Source organism: Dendrobates tinctorius, unplaced genomic scaffold (assembly GCF_039654945.1).
Source record: "Dendrobates tinctorius isolate UK_male_01 unplaced genomic scaffold, ASM3965494v1 ptg000081l, whole genome shotgun sequence".
Taxonomy (NCBI): Eukaryota; Metazoa; Chordata; class Amphibia; order Anura; family Dendrobatidae; genus Dendrobates; species Dendrobates tinctorius.
The window spans coordinates 8,241,882-8,260,207 of record NW_027361749.1 but is presented as its reverse complement, the minus strand read 5'-3'; the positions used below and the strand labels follow the sequence as shown (position 1 = coordinate 8,260,207).

The window sequence follows — 18,326 nt, the reverse complement described above, 5'->3', positions numbered from 1 at the left end:
CGTCCCCCGGGAGATAGAAAAAGCTGGGACTTTAAAGAAAGAAGAGCATCGGGCTATATGTTTAAAGGGCCCTCCACTTCCTCCAAAAAATCTCCCCAATGACGTTGGGCCGGAGGTAGGGGGAAGGCTTTCTCTCTTCCTTTCCGCCTGGGCAAATATCTCCCCCAGTACATGGGTCCTAAATATAATCAAGGACGGCTTAAAAATAAAATTCATCCGTCCGCCCAGGCATACCTTCATAATAACACCCAGAAGGAAAGCCCAAGAGCAACAACTGGCCCTGGAGACGGAAGTCTTGGGACTAGTGGAAAAACAAGTCCTACAGGAAGTCCCAGTGCAAGAACAAAGAAGGGGGTTCTACTCCCCCTTCTTAATACAAAAACCAGACGGCTCTTGGGGAACCATTGTCAACCTGAGGAGACTCAATCAGTGGGTAGACAATTGCTCCTTCAAAATGAAGTCAATCAACACGGCCACAAAGATTCTGTTCCCACATTGCCTCATGGCAGTGATAGACTTAAAAGATGCCTACTATCATATCCCAATTCATCGGGAATATCAAAAATATTTGAGAGTAGCGCTCCATGTCCAGGGGCAGGTGAAACACTACCAATACGCAGCCCTTCCGTTTGGCCTGTCTACAGCCCCCAGAGTATTCACCAAAGTGATGGCCGAAGTAATGTCTTTTTTGCGTTCTAGGGACATAGTGATCGTCCCATACCTAGACGACTTTCTGGTAATAGGGAGGTTGGATTCCCACTGCACACATCAAGTGAAGCAAGTGATAGGAATTCTAGTAGGACTAGGATGGAAAGTAAACATCCCCAAATCAAGGATAACCCCAGCAAAAGAGCAATCCTTCCTAGGGTTGATATTGGACTCCGAGCAACAACGCTGCCTCCTACCAGAGAGCAAAGTGACCAAGATAAGAGGCCTAGCTCACACAGCAATACAAAGACCAAATATGACACTGAGAAACGCAATGTCCCTTTTAGGCTCACTGACATCATGCATACACGCAGTAGCATGGGCGCAGTACCACGTAAGGCAACTACAGTGGGAAGTTTTGTCAGCACAGAAACAATTAAAAGGGCATTTAGAAGGCAAACTGTCTCTCAGTGGCTGTAAGAGATTCCCTGCTCTGGTGGACTGTAGAAAAGAATCTAACAGCCGGTGTCCAGTGGCAAAAACCAGTCGAGGACATCATTACAACAGACGCGAGTGCCACAGGATGGGGAGCACACCTGAGATCCCACTCAATACAGGGGACCTGGTCCTCGCTAGAAAGGGATCACGGTTCAAATGTAAAAGAACTATGGGCAGTGGAAAAAGCCGTGAAACATTTCCTTCCCTTACTTCGGGGCCGCCACACCCGGGTCATGACTGACAATCAAGCAGTAGTAGCCTACATCAATCACCAGGGGGGAACGAGATCTCGGGGCCTCATGCAAATATCAGATCTACTCTTCCAGCTAGCAGAACAACATCTGTTATCCATCCACAGCACTGCACATAAAGGGGGCAGAAAATATACAGGCAGACTTCCTGAGTCGCAGGCACCTAAAACAAGGGGAATGGTCCCTAAACCCCCAAGTCTTCCAACAAATAGTTCAGGCCTAGGGCAATCCAGAAATAGACCTGTTCCCTACCGCACAGAACCAGAAGGTCAGAAAGTTCTGCTCACTAAACCCAAGGGAAAACCCCTTCGCAGTAGATGCCCTACAAATACCCTGGCAGTTCATCCTGGCCTATGCATTTCCCCCGATAACAATGATCCCAGTAGTGGTCAGGAAAATCAGGGAGGATCGAGCGAGAATAATTCTTATAGCTCCATTTTGGCCTAGAAGGCCTTGGTTCTCCCTTCTGAGGCTCATGTCAGTGACAGATCCATGGATACTACCGGAGATTCCATACCTGCTTTCCCAGGGACCAGTGGTCCACTCTCAGGTGAAGGGCTTCCATCTAGCAGCCTGGAATTTGAGAGGGCGCTACGGAGTCGCCAGGGATTCTCTCCAGGGTTAGTCTCCACCCTGTTGAAAAGTAGGAAACCTATAACATCCCAAATCTACGATAGAACGTGGAAAAAGTTCCTAGACTTCCTGGGGGAACCCTTGGGGGATGTAGCGCCAGTGGGACCTATCCTAGAGTTCTTACAGTCGGGGCTACAACTGGGGTTAGCCACTAATACACTCAAAGTTCAAGTCTCAGCTTTGGGGGCCCTATATAACTGCAACTTAGCAGCCAATAGGTGGGTGTCCCGATTCATAAAGTCCTGTGGCAGGTCAAGGCCGGTCATTATCCCAAAGATACCACCCTGGGTCCTCAACCTAGTCTTAGAGGCCTTAACCAAAGATCCCTTTGAACCACTACTAGAGCTGTCACCAAAGCTACTTACACTTAAAACTGTCATACTGGTAGCCTTAACATCAGCCCGAAGAGTCAGAGACCTTCAAGCTCTGTTTATATGTTCTCCATATACACAGATATTGGAGGACCGAGTGGTTCTAAGACCAGACCCGGCCTATCTCCCCAAGGTAGTCCAAAAGTTTCATAGGACTCAGGAGATCTCCTTGCCATCGTTCTGTAACAATCATAGAAACCCTGGGGAGCAAAAGTTCCATACATTAGATGTAAGAAGAGCCATATTACAATATATGTCAGTAACTAGTTAGTGGAGGAAAGATCAGTCCCTTTTTGTAGCCTTTCAGGGTAGTAGAAAAGGGCACGGGGTAGCTAAGAGTACCATTGCCAGATGGATCAGGGAGGCCATTATGTTATCCTACTCTGCAAGTGGCGCTCCGGTTCCAGAAGGCATCAAGGCTCACTCCCCCAGAGCCGTGGCTACCTCCTGGGCAGAGAAGGCTGAGGTATCAACTGAACAAATTTGTAAAGCCGCTACTTGGTCCTCACCTTCGACCTTTTTTAAGCACTACCAACTTGATCTGTCTTCCTCTACTGACCTAACCTTTGGTAGAAGGGTGCTGCAAGCGGTGGTCCCTCCCTAAGGTGTCTTATTCTACAAAAGTCTCATGTGTGCCGTCATGGGAGACAGGAAAACACCAAGGTTACTTACCGGTAGACGGTTTTTCCGGAGCCCATGAGGGCACCTGTATATCCCCCCCCCCCCCCCTTTTCACTCCTTTGGTGTGCACTATAGTTTGGGTGTTTTTTTAGTTAGATATAATGTGGTGATAGTTTTACCATGTGTACTAACCCGGGGGGGCCTCTCATGCTCTGTAAACCAACTGAAGCGAGGGAGAGGTACCGCCCTTTTATCTTCAGAAGAGTTCCTGTCCTGACTGGGCGGATCCCCTCTCTGTGTGCCGTCATGGGCTCCGGAAAAACCGGCTACCGGTAAGTAACCTTGGTGTTTTTATAGCTATACATGGCATTCAGAGAAAGACATCACTTTTTTTTTTTTTTTTTTTTTTGGTCAATTTATTGCAACTCAACATCTTAAGCTCTGTAGTTTAACTCTTTCAGCAAACTATCCCCTTCTACGTTGAAAACCATCTCTTCTGATAGACGTAGTTGACGCTCCCTTGTTGGTTAGTCCTTGGCATCAATAAATCATGATTGATCATGGTGTTCACCTTTCATATATTTCTATATATACACTACTTAACAATGAAATTCCAACACCAAGAAGGAGGTCTTGGAATTATGGGTTTCACAGCATTGACCAACATGTTAATGATATGCAAATGATGGGAAATAAGTCTATTTATTTATTCAGTATCATGTGAGCTCCACACACAGAAATACATGTATTTAGCATGTCAAGGAGTGTATCAATGAGGTGGAACTTGTTGTAGAGGCTAGACCTCCATTCCAGCCTTCATTGCAGTCTTACTCTGCACCATGATGGCCTTTGTGAGCAGTGGCATGTTGTCAGATGAACACCTGTAGCTGGATGTTTGGCTTTGTAGCCTGACGGCATGCAAAAGCCTTCTGATTTCTTGGAATATAGCTTGTGTAGATTCTTGTGTCTGATGTTGTTGTGTAGTATCCAATTTCACTTGCAGTACAGAACTGATCTGATGTTAAGGTCATTTATCTAAAGTTTCCCAGGAGCAGTTTCTCAATATGACAATGACGGGCCACATGTTGCTCGTGCTACTGTGAGCAGCATCCATGGCCTAAATCTGCTACCATGGCCTGCAGCGTCTCCAGACTTGCGGTATCTCTCACTGACCGATTCTAATTCACTGGTCAGCATTCAGCGTGGCAGAACATTTCCTCAAACTGTCATTAAATAAGCTCATTGGCAACCAGAGTGTGTAAGGGTACGTTCCCACGATCAGCAAACACTGTGGGTTGGACGCTATGTACATCCACAGTGTCCAGATGTTAAAGCATTGTGGATGGGATTTCAAGAAATCCCATCTCCACTATGTGCACAGACACCCAGGGCTTACGTGCGGAGACAGACATGCGGCGCGTCATTCCAGACCGCAGCATGTCAATTCATCTAGCGGAGACACTAGTCTCTACAAGATAAATGTCACCCGTGCAATGTATATGACGTGGTGATTCTGCACGGGTCAGTGATTACATGTGGATTCACCTGCGTTCAAAAGCCGGCAGCGCTTTGGACGCAGCGGACATGTGCTGCGTCCAAAACGCTTCAGATTCCTGGCCGTGGGCACATACTTTTAGGGGATTGTATTTCTGTGTGTGGTGCTCATACTTGATATTGAAAACCTTGAAATGTTTAGAACGTAATTTGTGTGTGTTTTTTTTTTTTTTTTTTTTTTTTCATTATTTGCATATATCATTGACATGTCATCCTGTAATTTCCATAATTCCTCGACTTTTCCTTTTTTGGTGTTACAATGTCATTGTTGAGAAGTGTAGTCATGAGGTCAGACTTGCAGCCGGTTCCATTCCTTGCATTTGTAGTCTGTTTTTAAAGTTCTTTCTCGTGCGCACACTATTCCACATATGGTCTGCCCGGCAACTTGTAAATTATTAGTCCTGTGTTCTCATCGTTTCCATCTATGCGCCATTTGATGCACTCAATTTCTCCAGCTGCCTGACATTAATTTCTAAAAATTCCTAAGCTCCTTTTCCTGTCAGTTTACCCAGTGTGTTCCCATTTAGTAAGCAATCATGGCGGGTTTTATTTTTTTCTTTTCCTTCCCAATGTATAATTTTTGATTTATTACTGACAACCTTCATATTCATTTTATATTAACATTTTCATTTTACAGTATGATCAGTATAGGACACCTATGGAAAACATTGGCTTACAAGATTCTCTGCTTTCGAGGTTCGATCTGTTATTTATTGTTCTGGATCAAATGGACGCAGATAATGATCGTGAGATTGCAGATCATGTGCTGAGAATACACCGATATAGAACACCTGGAGAGCAGGATGGATATGGTATGCCCCACGATCTGTATTTAGTAATATTTGTGACCAGTCTTGTTCTTTTTAGAACAAATACCTTAAGATTTTTGTATATTGTTGTTGAGCACCAGTTCTAGCTCATGTGAATTTCCTAAAGGTTTAGTCTGAAGTTTGGAATTTATCCCCTATTCATGGGATAGGGGGTAACTTCCTGATAGCTGGGTGTGTTGCTGCTGGAACCCCACTGATCCTGAGAAATTGTTCTGATGAGGTCTTGTGTGAATTGAGAGGTGGTTGATGATGCACTCTGCTGATATTCATTCTTTTTGGAGTGACAAAGACCAGCTGAGACCAGGCTCTACTATCTCCATCAGTTTCATTAAGAATTAATGTAGAGGCAGTGTGCATGATTGACCACCGCTTCATTTGCACGGAGGTCTTCAGAGCCTCAGTTCTCTGGATCAGTGGAGTTCCTAGCAGTCAGATTCCTAGTGATCAGAAAGTTGTTGTCTAATCACATACATGAGAATACTCCTTTTAAGCTTAAGTCCTTTTCACTCAAGTACATGGTTGCCATATTTCTAAGGGAGCGGACAGCCAGCCGCATGCAAGGATCACATTGGAAACCTCGGACTGACCATTAGCTCCCCTGACCGGAGTGTGACAACTGCATAGAAATACAAACACAATGTCCACAAACAAACATTCTATCAGGAACCTTAAAGTAAGGAAAACGTTACTACCATCATATTTAGAAATATGGGTGTGTTATCAATATGAGACACTCCCCTTGATAAAGCACATCTGCCAAACGTGCGTCGGTGCGTTTGTGGTACCGTGGACGGGCGTTTTACATAACATTTTGGGTAAGCTATAAACTTCACATACCTATGGCTGTTCTATTGACTATTATGGTTAGCCTGTTACTATTCCACTCCACCACTCATTTTACTTGAATACTTTCCTTTTTTGATTGTTGGGATCATACATGTCTCATGACTTTATTTTGATTCATGTTTTTGTTATTAGATGTATTGAATCTTTAGTAAAAATTACCAATTTTTATATACCTTTTAGTGGTGTGTTTTGGGTACTTTTGTGTCCGCTCTATAGAAATACATCATGCTGTCAGGCTCAGGTCAGTAGAGGTGCTGGAGCAGTCTGTGCACTGCGATTCTGTCCTTGCACAAGAACTACGTCCGTCTGTCTGCACCCTAACTCTTCAGCTCTGGACTGGACAGTTAGACTGTATGTAAAAGCAATAGAAACCTGATTTAATACACAATCTGCCTGATTTTATTTTTTTTTCTCTTGAAATGAAAACCCTTCTCTATAGGCAGTTTCAGGTGTTGTAGACAGTCCCTATTGATGTTAATAAGGCTGTAAGGCCTGAGGTTGTTTTTAGAGAAGATCCTTCTTTTTCAACGTCCGACAATCCATTTTAGCTTTTTATCTCTGTGATTGAACAGCTAGGTTCAATACAAATCTAACACAATTGCAGAACAACTGTGAAGTAAGTTTGTTCTTAGTCCTTGGCAAGATGCTGCTGACCCCTGGTATATCTGTGTGTAATTGTACATTGAAGGCATGTGGTCATCTTTCTAATGATTGGCCTTATTGAGCAATCATAAAAATCCATGGCATTGGGAACAAGACTGGGTCAGGAACAATTTAGGATAAGTAAATACTATGAAGAGCACTACTCCGTAATCTGTAACTCTTCCTTTAGCTGTGCTGTTGAGTAAAGTTACTAGGCTCCTAAAATTTTGTGGATAACTGATACCTAATTAAACTGACTATTTGTTTCCCATTCATAGCTATGCCTCTTGGGTGTAGTGTTGAGATTTTTGCCACCGATGATCCAAATGCTACTGATGTCACTGATCAAGAGCTGCAGATCTATGAGAAACATGATACTCTTCTGCATGGACCACGGAAAAAGTTTGTAATTTTCAGTATTGCTTTTTTTCATGGGGAAACGGTCAGGTTCATTATTGCCATTAACCAGCAGATATAGGGTTAAGCTGTAGGTTAATAGCATTATGAAGATGCTGTACTAAGTGCGGCACCTGAGAGAAAATCAACTTGGCTGTAAGTGGTGTGATGTAAAAATTTTGAACAGTTGCAAAAGGTTTTCGCCAGCTTCACCCAGTTCTGGCAAAATAGACAAAGCTGGAATAGGGATGTGGCAGGGGTGTGATGCCACAGCTTGTCTAATTCATGATGACCTGTGGCGTTTTGTACTCCAGAAGTCTCACGCCAGTCCCTGATTGGAGTAAAGTGTTTTGATGTAATGCACAGAGGTGCACGCCTCTCATCAGATGCTTCATATTTATGAAGGTGTGCACCTCTTGATGAATAAGGAGCATCTGCTTCCATCACACACCCTCAAGACCTGCAAGAAAATTGCTTATCTTGATGAATTGGAGCCATAGTCTAAGGCCGGGGTCACACATGTGAGAAATATAGAAATATATGCAGCTACATGCTCCGTTCCCGAGTGTCGGCGGCAGTGCCGGGTATTGATGTTCGAGACTCGTCCGAGTTTCTCGCATGTGTCACCTTGGCCTTAAGGTCCTCAAGGACCGCAAGCAATCAATAAATGTAGCCTTAGTAGATTTATAATTGATTTGATTCATTACAATGTACACAATGGTTTTTATTTTACATTTTTCTTTTCCTCGCTCATAGCAAGTCTAAAATTGTAAGCATGGAGTTCATACGGAAATATATCCATGTGGCTAAACTCATAAAGCCTGTCCTGACTTCTGAGGCAGCAGATCACATTTCTCAGGAATATGCCAAACTTCGGAGCCATGATGAAATAAACAATGACAGAGCTAGGGTATGTACATATATAATGGCAAATATATTACTAGTGCATACTGATGGTTTTAGATTTTGTCAAGCAGACCTGAAAGCTTTCTTATTCAGGTGACATGTACACTTACTATAAATCGCCTGTTATCTCAGAAGATAGAAAATGACCGTTTATGCCCTTTTCAGCATTCTAGCATGTGATGCTGTGTGCAGTCCATTTGCAGATTAGAGTCAACATTTCAGATGAGGCTTTTAATCTCTCTACTGGATGAAATTAATATCTTTAGGATAGGGTAACTTTTATATGGGTTTTACATCATGGGTAGAGATTAGCTAGCACTGAAATGGTCGGGTGCTCATTGCTCGAACAAAGCAATTCGGAATACTGGAATGCTTGTATAATGGCAGTCAATTGGAAAGCCGAGCTTTTTTCAGCAGAACCTACAAAGAGCTCTGAGGGGCAGTGACCATGTTCAAATTTATGAGAGAAGTGCTAAATTGAAAGGGAACAGCATGGGAAAGACCCCTGGAAGCAGTCGTCATAAATGGAATGTTCTCTAAATAAGATATAGTCAGCAGTGGGGACCACAGGGATCTGTACTAGGACCCATTCTTTTTAACCTCTTTATTGAGAGTAAAGTGTCAGTCTTTGCAAACGGCATCAAACTACATAGGATATTAAAATTTTACCTTTTATAATACAATATTGCAGTGTTGGATGTTGATCTCCATGAGTTCATTCATCCTCATTTTTCAGTCTTCTACTAGGCATTGCTCCTACTGGCCAGTTTCCTACTCCACACTGATGAGGGGCAATACCTCAAAACAGCTGTCTGTGGATGGATACCATGTTTTGGCATAGGTGGTTTCCTTCATTGGAGACTGCCCTTCCCGTGGTTGTTCCTTCCCGGGGAAAGACCTGGCTAGTCATTGCTTGCGTTGAGAAACATGTGATGGTGTCTCCGCAGCTTGTGTTTTGCATATTTTTACATATTTCCCATAAGGGATGGGGGCATTGCTCTAGAATCACTGCGTTGAGCAACATGTGATGGTGTCTCCGCAGTGTTGGATGTTGATCTCCATGAGTTCGTTCATCCTCATTTTTCACTTCTGGCTTCAAGCGCATGGTTCGAAGTCCAGTATCCGAAGTTGTATGGATGCTGATGGTCCTGCAGCAGAAACCAGAGGAACAGAAGGCTGTAAATGCTCTGTTCCCAACTAAGACTCAGACACAGCAGTAACATGTGTGAGCCAGAAGAGATAGAAGGCTACGGCTGCCTGCCATACGAGGGGCGTTCTAAAGAGAGCAAGGGGAACTTCAGTGTAACTCAGTACTGCAAGTACCTCAGATAAGCGCTAGAAAGGAGACTACACTACCCATCTGCATAGAGAGATTCCTAAGTTGCTTCCAGGCTAATCAACTCCTGTTCCATCTGTGATCTGGATCCTGGACTGCACTGACAAAGCACGGTAAAGGAAACTGCGCCCTGTTGTGTCATTGCCTTCTTCCTGCAACCCCTTCAGCACTGCTACATGTCTGTGCCTAACACTGCACCCTCTCCCTCAACACCTATTACTACTGCCCTGGGACTACAGCTCCACCTGTGGGGAGCTCCAACATCATTGCTGCACCACACCATCTGTCCTAGAGAAGCTACCCTGCAGCGCTGGTCAAACTGACAGAAACCACAGGTGGCATCACGAATCATCTCAATAACTTTATCCCCATCACTCTACCCCTTTTACATTGACTGCCTGAGGCCACGGACCGGGTCACTGCCACTGTGACATCTCCCATTGAAATCAACGGGCCCGGCACCAAGTACCCTACTGCCTCCAGGGCGGGTCACAAGCAACTAGTGAATTACAGGGTCGGAAGGCCTCTCATATGATTGGTTAGAAAAGTTGGGCTTGTTTATCTTAGAAAATAGATACCTTAGAGGAGATCTCATTTATGTGTATAAATGTGTGGTCAGTACAGAGTACTAACACATGACTTGGGGTATGTTCCCACTGTCAGGAATGGCTCAGGATTTGATACAGGTGAAATCTGTACCAAATCTGCATCTGAGGTCACTGGCAGGTCACCTGCTTTTTTGATGCGTACATCCGCAACGTCAATCCTGCAGTGTCCAGCTGTTACAGCATAGTGGATGGGATTTCAAGAAATTCCATGCCCACTATGCGTGCACCGATGCCCGCGGCGTGTCTTTCCAGACCACAGCATGTCAATTTATGTAGTGGAGACGCTCAGTCTCCACTGCGTAAATTACCTATAGACTTTCATTAGATACCATAAAACCACATTATCTTCCTAGTCCCATGCGTATTAAGTGCGGGAACGCAGCTCTCTACGAACATGTACTAATTTACATAATGGTAAATCTTGTGACACAGCCAGAAGTACACGTCACAGGAAGTGGAGGAAAGCACAGACAGAGGTCCCCTCCTTTTTAATAAATAAACAATAATTTTTTAAAAAATGGCATGGGGTCCCCCTATATTTGTTAACCAGCCAGAGTATAGCAGACTATTGGGACTGGTATTTCAGGCTGGTAAAGATCTAATATCCATGAAACTTACCAGCCAGATAATACCAGGCCGCAGCAGTCTGCTTACCTTGGATGATGAGCAAAAATAGTGGGAGCCACTCCAAAAAAAATGGCGTAGGGTCCCCCTAGTTTTGTTAACCAGCCAAGGAAAAAGCAGACAACTGCAGCCTGGTATTCTCAGACTGGTGAGGCCCAAGGATTTTGGCTCTCACCAGCCTAAAAATAGCAGCCCCCCACAATTGGTGCATCCAAAGATGTGCCAATTGTGGCACTTTACCCGACTCTTCCCACTTGCCCTGTAGCGGTGGTAAGTGGGATAATATTTATGGGGTTGTTGTCACGTTTGTATTGTCCGGTGACATCAAGCCCACGGCTTGGTAATGGAGATGCATCTATAAGACACCTCTCCATTACTAATCCTATAGTTATATTGTAAATGGACACAGCCAGAATAAAGTCCTTTAATTGAAATAAAGACAGACTCCTTTAATAATCTTAATTAAATCATACTTACTGCATCGCCTAACTCCACCAAAGCCTGTAAGAGAAATAAAATAAAAAAGCAACAATATACCATACCTGTCTGCCGAGAAGACAAGTCCAGCTCTGCTATATCTGGATGTCAGGCTGAACGGCGGCATTATGCCACCATCCAGCCTGACATCCAGACACAGAGGAATTTGTAGATGAACACCGGAGATAACTTAGTCCCCGGCGGTCACGTGCACTGTAGTTCTAACGATCAGTTGATCAGCTGACCGTGAGAACTTGGCAAGTGACCGGAGATAACTCCTTACCCGGCAGTCACGTGCACGGCAGTTCTCGCGGTGAACTCTGCTCATTGCGAGAACTGCAGTGGACGTGAACTTCCTGCTTTGGCACAAGGTAAGACATTATTTAAATTAGTTCACATGCGTAGTAAGCTGCGTTCCCGCACTTAATACACATGTGACTATAAAGATAATGTGGTTTTACCGCATCTAATGATAGTCTATGGGTAATTTATGCTGCGGAGACTGAGCGTCTCCGCAACATAAATAGACATGCTGCGGTCTGGAAAGACTCATATCATGTCCGTTTTTATGCAGGGAAGCCAGAGGCGTCTCTGAACGCATAGTGGAGATGGGATTTCTTGAAATCCCATCCACTATGCTGTAACATCTGGCCGCTGCTGGCTTTACGCTGTGGATGTACACAGCGTCAAACCTGCAGCGTTTACGGACCGTGTGAACATACCCTTATTCCTTCCAAAAACCATACTTGGGAACAGGGGCAACTCATTCTTGTGGAAAAAAGGCTATTCCAATAGCTAAATAGGAAAGGGTTCTTTACAGTTAGAGCAGTCAGACTGTGGAATGCCGACCACAAGAGGTAGTAATGACAGACACTATAACAGCTTTTAAAAAAGCTCTGGATGATTTCCTCAATACACATAACATTGCGGGTCATAGTTAATTTAGTGACAAAATGCATAATTTGTGGAAAATGGTTGAACTTGATGGAATTAGGTCTTTTTTCAACCTTTGTAATGAGGTAATATGGCAACGAAATATACCCAAGAAGATGTAATACCCTATGGATGAGCAATATTATACCAATATGTTTTTGAACAAGTTTTTTTTGATTCTTGTATATCAACAAAATGTACCCCAGACCACAAAAGTCTATGGATGAGCAATATAATACAGATTTAAATTTTGAACACATTTTTTGAGGGTTATATGTAACCGAACTGTACCTAAGAACACTTAATGCTGTATGGCTGAGAAATGTATCTCATCACAATTTTTAAACTTTGAGTCTTGTATATCACAAAAATGGAAGTGTATGGGTAAGAAATGTGTACAAACAAGCAACATTTTCAAACACACTTTTTTTTTTGTTGTCCTATTATATAACACGAAAATGTGACAAAGCACGAAATACTGTATGGATGAGTAACCTAATACTGAAATATTTTTCTACCCTTTTTGTACGTTTTAATACCACTGTAATGCAACAATAAGTGTTAAACTGTAGGTATGATTCACTGAATACATAAACTTTGAACAAAAATATTTTGAGTGTAGTTGATGTACTTATACAGTCATAAAGGCTTTTTCAGAAAAGTGCAAAGCCAGACAGAAATCGAGGGTCATCCATAAACGCATGAAAGGCAACAACTGACAGGCCTCATTAAAATATTGAATATTGCAAACACTTTGTGCTGTTTGTCATCTGGAGTGGAAAAGTGTGGGCAAATCTAGCCCTTTTTTTTCTTTTTTTTTGTGAGCCTGTCTATATTCTGGCATGTGAAAGCGCCTGTCTGTTATGACTTCCAGCAGCACTAAAAACCTTCTCGGGCAAGACGCTAGAGGGAGGGTAGCACAACACCTCCAAGGAATAATGAGACAGCTCATGCCAGGTGTCCAGCTTTAAGACCCAATGGCTGAAAATCAGACACTGAGTAAAGACCTTTTAGTTGAAATAAACTCTCTCCCCTACCCTTTTACCAATTTATTAACCAAAAAATAAAAATAAAAAGTCAAAGTAATACTCAATTTTTTGGCAATAATTAATGCCCATGTTCCACAACAATCCGGATAGTTTGGTGAGCCGTGACATCAGTGATGTGACTGCTCACCACGCAAGCTGAAACACTGAGCGGAGCGTGAGAACGTGGCTACCTGTGACTAGTGGTGATGTCTTTAAGGTCATCGGGAGCCGTTCACATGCTCAGCTCGGTGTGTTGCAACTGCTCACCACGCCAGCTGGATCGCTGAAGTCACCGCTCATCACGCTATCTGGATGTAGCTAAGTTGGGGATCTCTGTGGGACATGATCATTAGGGATTATTTTTCCAAGGAAAAATGGTTGAAAATCCCTAAAACAAGTATTGAAAGACTCTTGTCTGGCTACAATAACTGCTTAAAAGCGGTGATACTTTCAAAATTGGGTGCTACTAATCATGTGTGGTGCCCCAAACTTTTGCATTGGTCCTTTTTGCTTTTTGTAATTTTTTAAAAATGTAAAGAATGAAAATATAATAGGTCTATTGTGCCTAAAATACAAAGGGAATGTGTCTTTAACTTTTTAGGCCTTTAGAGATTGTTCTATATTCAACTGTTCACAATAACAATTTTGACCAGGGATGCCCAAACTTTTACATGCCACTGAATAATTCTCTTCATATAATTGCCAGACTCGAGATCAAATCTAAAATACTGATGTCAATAGTTGTCTCTGTTGGTCAACAAGCAGTGAGCGCTCATCTTCTCTTAGCAAACCTTTCTCCAGTTGGGCCACTTTGCTTGAACAGATTCTCCATCAGTACTTAATTTCATTCCATCCCTTCTTTCTGTCGTTAATACACAGCCAATTCTCATCTATAAATCTGTTCATATGAATGTGGCTTCCAGGAATGCTAGCTTCCAAATTACATTTTGTTGATGGAAAATGTCCATTGAGGTCTAAAGTAATTGATTTAATATGCAGATTTATCCTCGTGTGTTTACATTAGTAATTTATCCATTTTTGCATCAATATTTTACTCCCTATCTCATGGTTTTTTGTAGTTTGCCAATCTTGCTGTCAAGAAACAAATATGTAACACTTCTTATATTCTGAGGCAATTTCATTCCTATAGTTATGGAAAGCTTGTTAAGCTTTTTCTGTCCATCTCACTTCCATGGAAGTATCTCAGTTTCACACTTTTATGAGACCCAGATTGTGCTGTAAAGGGAGGACGGGGTCCAACCGCTAGATCTCTCTATCCGTGCTACCTGCTTCATATATAGTTTGTGAGGCCATAAGATCATGTCAAGTGATCCGGCGCTTGGTCTTTACAATACGTGCATGTCTGGTTGCACACATTAGAGAAACAAAGGTGGAATTATGGCCATCATTTGTAACTGTTAGGAACCACCATACAGTATCATATCAAAACTGGAGAGCAAAATGGCACCATATGTTGGTCTATTTTGTTCAGTAAAATGACTAACCTTTATGGACTCCTAATGAACTGCAGTCATTTGGATGTATTAGGCACCACCGGTGTCAAACATAACGGACTTTACTTTTTTTGTTCTACTGCTATGACAACTTGATGAACAAACACATATGTGAACACTGCTTTTTATCTCCCAGTTAGAGGGCTCACTCGGAGGTTGTATAAGGGGAAGATTTAAAAGTAACAGTCAGATCTTCAGGCTACTGTTACTTGCAGCTTACTACCTACCATTATGCTTACATTGACACAACAAAAAAGTGAGCGTTGTAGTGTCGTGATGTCGGCGATAAAGAATTCATAGACATACACGGATGTGCTAGTGCTTGGCTGCCAGGCCGTGCTTTTCTTTATTCCTTACTTCCTCCTTCCTCTCCACGTCCCTCCCCCGACTCCTCCTCTCCCCTACATCACTGTTACTAGGCAAAGAATGCAAACAAGGGCAACAGCCCACAAACAGCAGGAGATGTGACAACATCACACCTCTTCTTTTCTCACAACAAAAAAAAAAAAACTGAAACATTTGAAGAATATTGTCGTTCAAACATTAAGTCTCACTGCAGAACATAGTCTGTAAGGTGGGCAGGTGGTCTTCGATAGGTCCTAGTCGGATAGCGGTGAGACAGCCCATCACCAGATGAGCCCTGAGTATCCCCGGAGACATCCCCTGTTAGGCTTACGGCATCTCCAGTCTCTGGCAGGGAGTCGTCGCTATCCGCTTCCTCACTAGGCGTGGTTTTTGGGACGTGGCCCCGGAGTTTTTTAAAGTGGGACACATTCCGTGTGACCTGACGACTTTGATTCCGGGCAGTAACCATGGTGCCCTTAACGTCTATAACTTGAAAGGGTTCCGGATAGTACGGTGACACAAACTTGCTAGTCGCTTTTAACCTTTGTGCCAGGACCCAATCGCCCACCTGTATTGCCGGCTGTCTGCCTCGATGGTTGCGCTTATCTGCATACCGTTTCATCTTTTCCTTTGATATGGAGTCATTGATAGAAATCGGGGTCTGGACGGAGATTGCTGGAATGCTTGGAAGTTTGACCCGTAAGGGCCTGTTGAACAGTGCTGTTGCAGGTGTTATTCCCGTTGTAGAGTGGGGTGTAGCCCTGTACTGTCTGAGGAATGCGTTCAACTCTTGCTGTAAGTCCTTGTGCTCCATGGTAGCAATCCTTAGGGTCTTGTTGAGCGATTGCATGAATCGTTCGACTTCACCGTTGGCCTGAGGCCAGCAAGGAGTTATTTTCCGGTGTGTGAAACCCAGGTAGGTTGCGAAGGACTGAAAGTCTGTGCTATTGAAAGGCGGTCCATTGTCAGATTTCACGATCTCAGGTATGCCATATGCTGAGAAGATCTTGTCTAATTTTGGTAAAACAGACTTGGCCGAGGTTGTAGAAACATGTTCGATGACTGGAAACCTTGAAAAGTCATCCATGATCACCGGCAGATAGGAGCTATCTGGCAAACTGCAGAAATCGATGCTAACAGCTATCCATGGGCGGCTGGCAGGGGTGTCATTTGTAATGGTGCACGTCTATGGGCAACTGTAGTGGCTTGGCACGGTATGCATGTTTCAACGAGTGCCTCTACCTTTTTGTCAAGTCCGGGAAACCACACTTTCTCCCGAAGTAGCTGCTTCGTTTTCACGACCCCTTGATGAGCTTCATGCGCCAGATCCAGTAGCCTGCTCTGAAGTTTCTGAGGTATCACCAGGCGATTATCTCTTAAGAGCATATTTGAGTCTGATACTGATAGTGAATGTCTCGCGTTAAAGAAAACCTCCAGGTACCCAGCCTGATCAGGAGGGTGAAGGCGGGCCTCAGCGAGAAAACTGCTCCAGTTCTTGGACCGAACCGTCTCTATCACAAATTGAAGTTGGTGATCGGCATCCAGCGCTTGCTTAATTTCCTGTATGGTCATAGCTTTCGGTACCGAATGGGCGACGACAAAGTTGACATGCTCCTCCGCCAGAATCGTCGCGGGGATGTCGTCTGTGGTGGGCTGTGGTGCTGGGTGTCTCGAGAAATAGTCTGCGGGATTTCCAGCTCCCGCCTCGTATCTCAACTGGAGATGATAGTTCTGTAAGCGGAGCCTCCAGCGTTCAAGACGCGGGGGAGGCTTTGACGAGGGCTTATTGAAAACTGGAACGAGTGGCTTGTGGTCAGTTATCACTGTGAATTGATGTCCAAAAAGGTATAAATGGAAATGAAGGCACCCCCACACAACTGCCAGGGCTTCTCTCTCAGTTTGTGAATATCGCTGCTCTGTATCCGTTAGTGTCTTGCTGGCATATGAGATTGTGGATATGTCACCTGCGCTAGACACTTGTGTGAGAATTGCCCCTAGGCCTACTGGACTAGCATCCACCAGTAGCTGTGTGGGTTTTGACGGGTCAAAATAGGCCATGACAGTGTCGCTGGTTAGGTTGGTTTTCAATGCGTCAAAAGCTGCTTGCTGCTCAGTACCCCATGTCCACGGAGAGTCTTTCTTTGTGAGCTTTCGCAGAGGTTCTGAAACAGTGGCTAGGTCAGGTATAAATCGCCCACAGTATGTGACCAGTCCTAGGAAGCTGCGAACATCTGACACATTTTGCGGTGGGCTAGCCGATTTTATGGCAGCCACTTTCTGTGGGTCAGCTGAAACTCCTTGTTCAGAAAAGATGTATCCAAAAAAAGTTAATGATTTTTGGTTAAATTCACATTTCGACGGATTGACAGTGAGATTGCAGGCTTGGAGTCTTTGAAACACTTGTTCTAGGCGATTGTCATGTTCCTCTTGGGTTGTGCCATAAATGAGAATGTGTCATCACTGACGTTGAGGACTCCTGCAATGCCAGACAGAACCTGGCTGACGATATTCTGAAAAATTTCTGCGGCCGATGAGATGCCAAAGTTCAATCTCTTAAATCTGCGCAGGCCCACATGCGTGCTAAAAGTTGTAATGTACCTGGAGTCTGGATGCAATTCAAGTTGATGATAGCCTGAGTTTAGGTCAATTTTTGAAAATACCTTCGCACCATTCAGGTCTGCGAGAATGTCATCAATAGTGGGCGTGATGTGCCTTTCTCTTTGGATCGCCCGATTGGCGTGGCGCATATCCACACATAGTCGGATTTTACCTGGCTGCTTCGGTTTAGGTGCAACAACGATTGGTGAAACCCAGGGGGTCGGGCCTTCAACGCCTTCGACGACATCGGACGCCTCCAGGTCTTGCAGTTCTTGCTCCTCAAGCTTGCGGACATGGAATGGAATGCGCCTGTGGGGCTGAATAGAGGGCTGTACTGACGGATCTATATGCAATTTTATTTGAACATCCTTTAGCTTACCTAGGCCTTTAAAGAGATTTGGGTACTTCTGCATAATGTGGTGGGCCGAAGGACCTGTAATGCTGTTGACAAGGTTCACAAGGCCCAGAGATATTGCACTGGTACAGCTGAGAAGTGTGTCCGCAGAGCATTCTACCACATAAAAGGTGTCAGTGATGGACTTTCCTTCAGCTGCAACTTCTGACTGAAATTTTCCGCACAGGGGCAGTGCAGCTGCTGAGCCATAAGGAAAAATCTTTATATTAGTACTTTGTAGAGTAGGTTTGTTAAGGAGCTGGTTGTAGACTG

The 18,326-nt window shown here is 43.9% G+C and overlaps 1 protein-coding gene across 1 annotated transcript in view; it reads left to right on the top strand.

Annotated features, from left to right (window-relative positions):
• The window catches only part of LOC141096869 (maternal DNA replication licensing factor mcm3), a 76,149-nt gene that overhangs the window by 38,707 nt on the left and 19,116 nt on the right, over nucleotides 1–18,326 (top strand). The window contains exons 10-12 of the mRNA XM_073583729.1: nucleotides 5,214–5,388; nucleotides 7,173–7,296; nucleotides 8,047–8,200. Of these exons, the coding sequence (XP_073439830.1) occupies nucleotides 5,214–5,388; nucleotides 7,173–7,296; nucleotides 8,047–8,200 (453 nt within the window). The remainder of the gene's footprint in view (nucleotides 1–5,213; nucleotides 5,389–7,172; nucleotides 7,297–8,046; nucleotides 8,201–18,326) is intronic.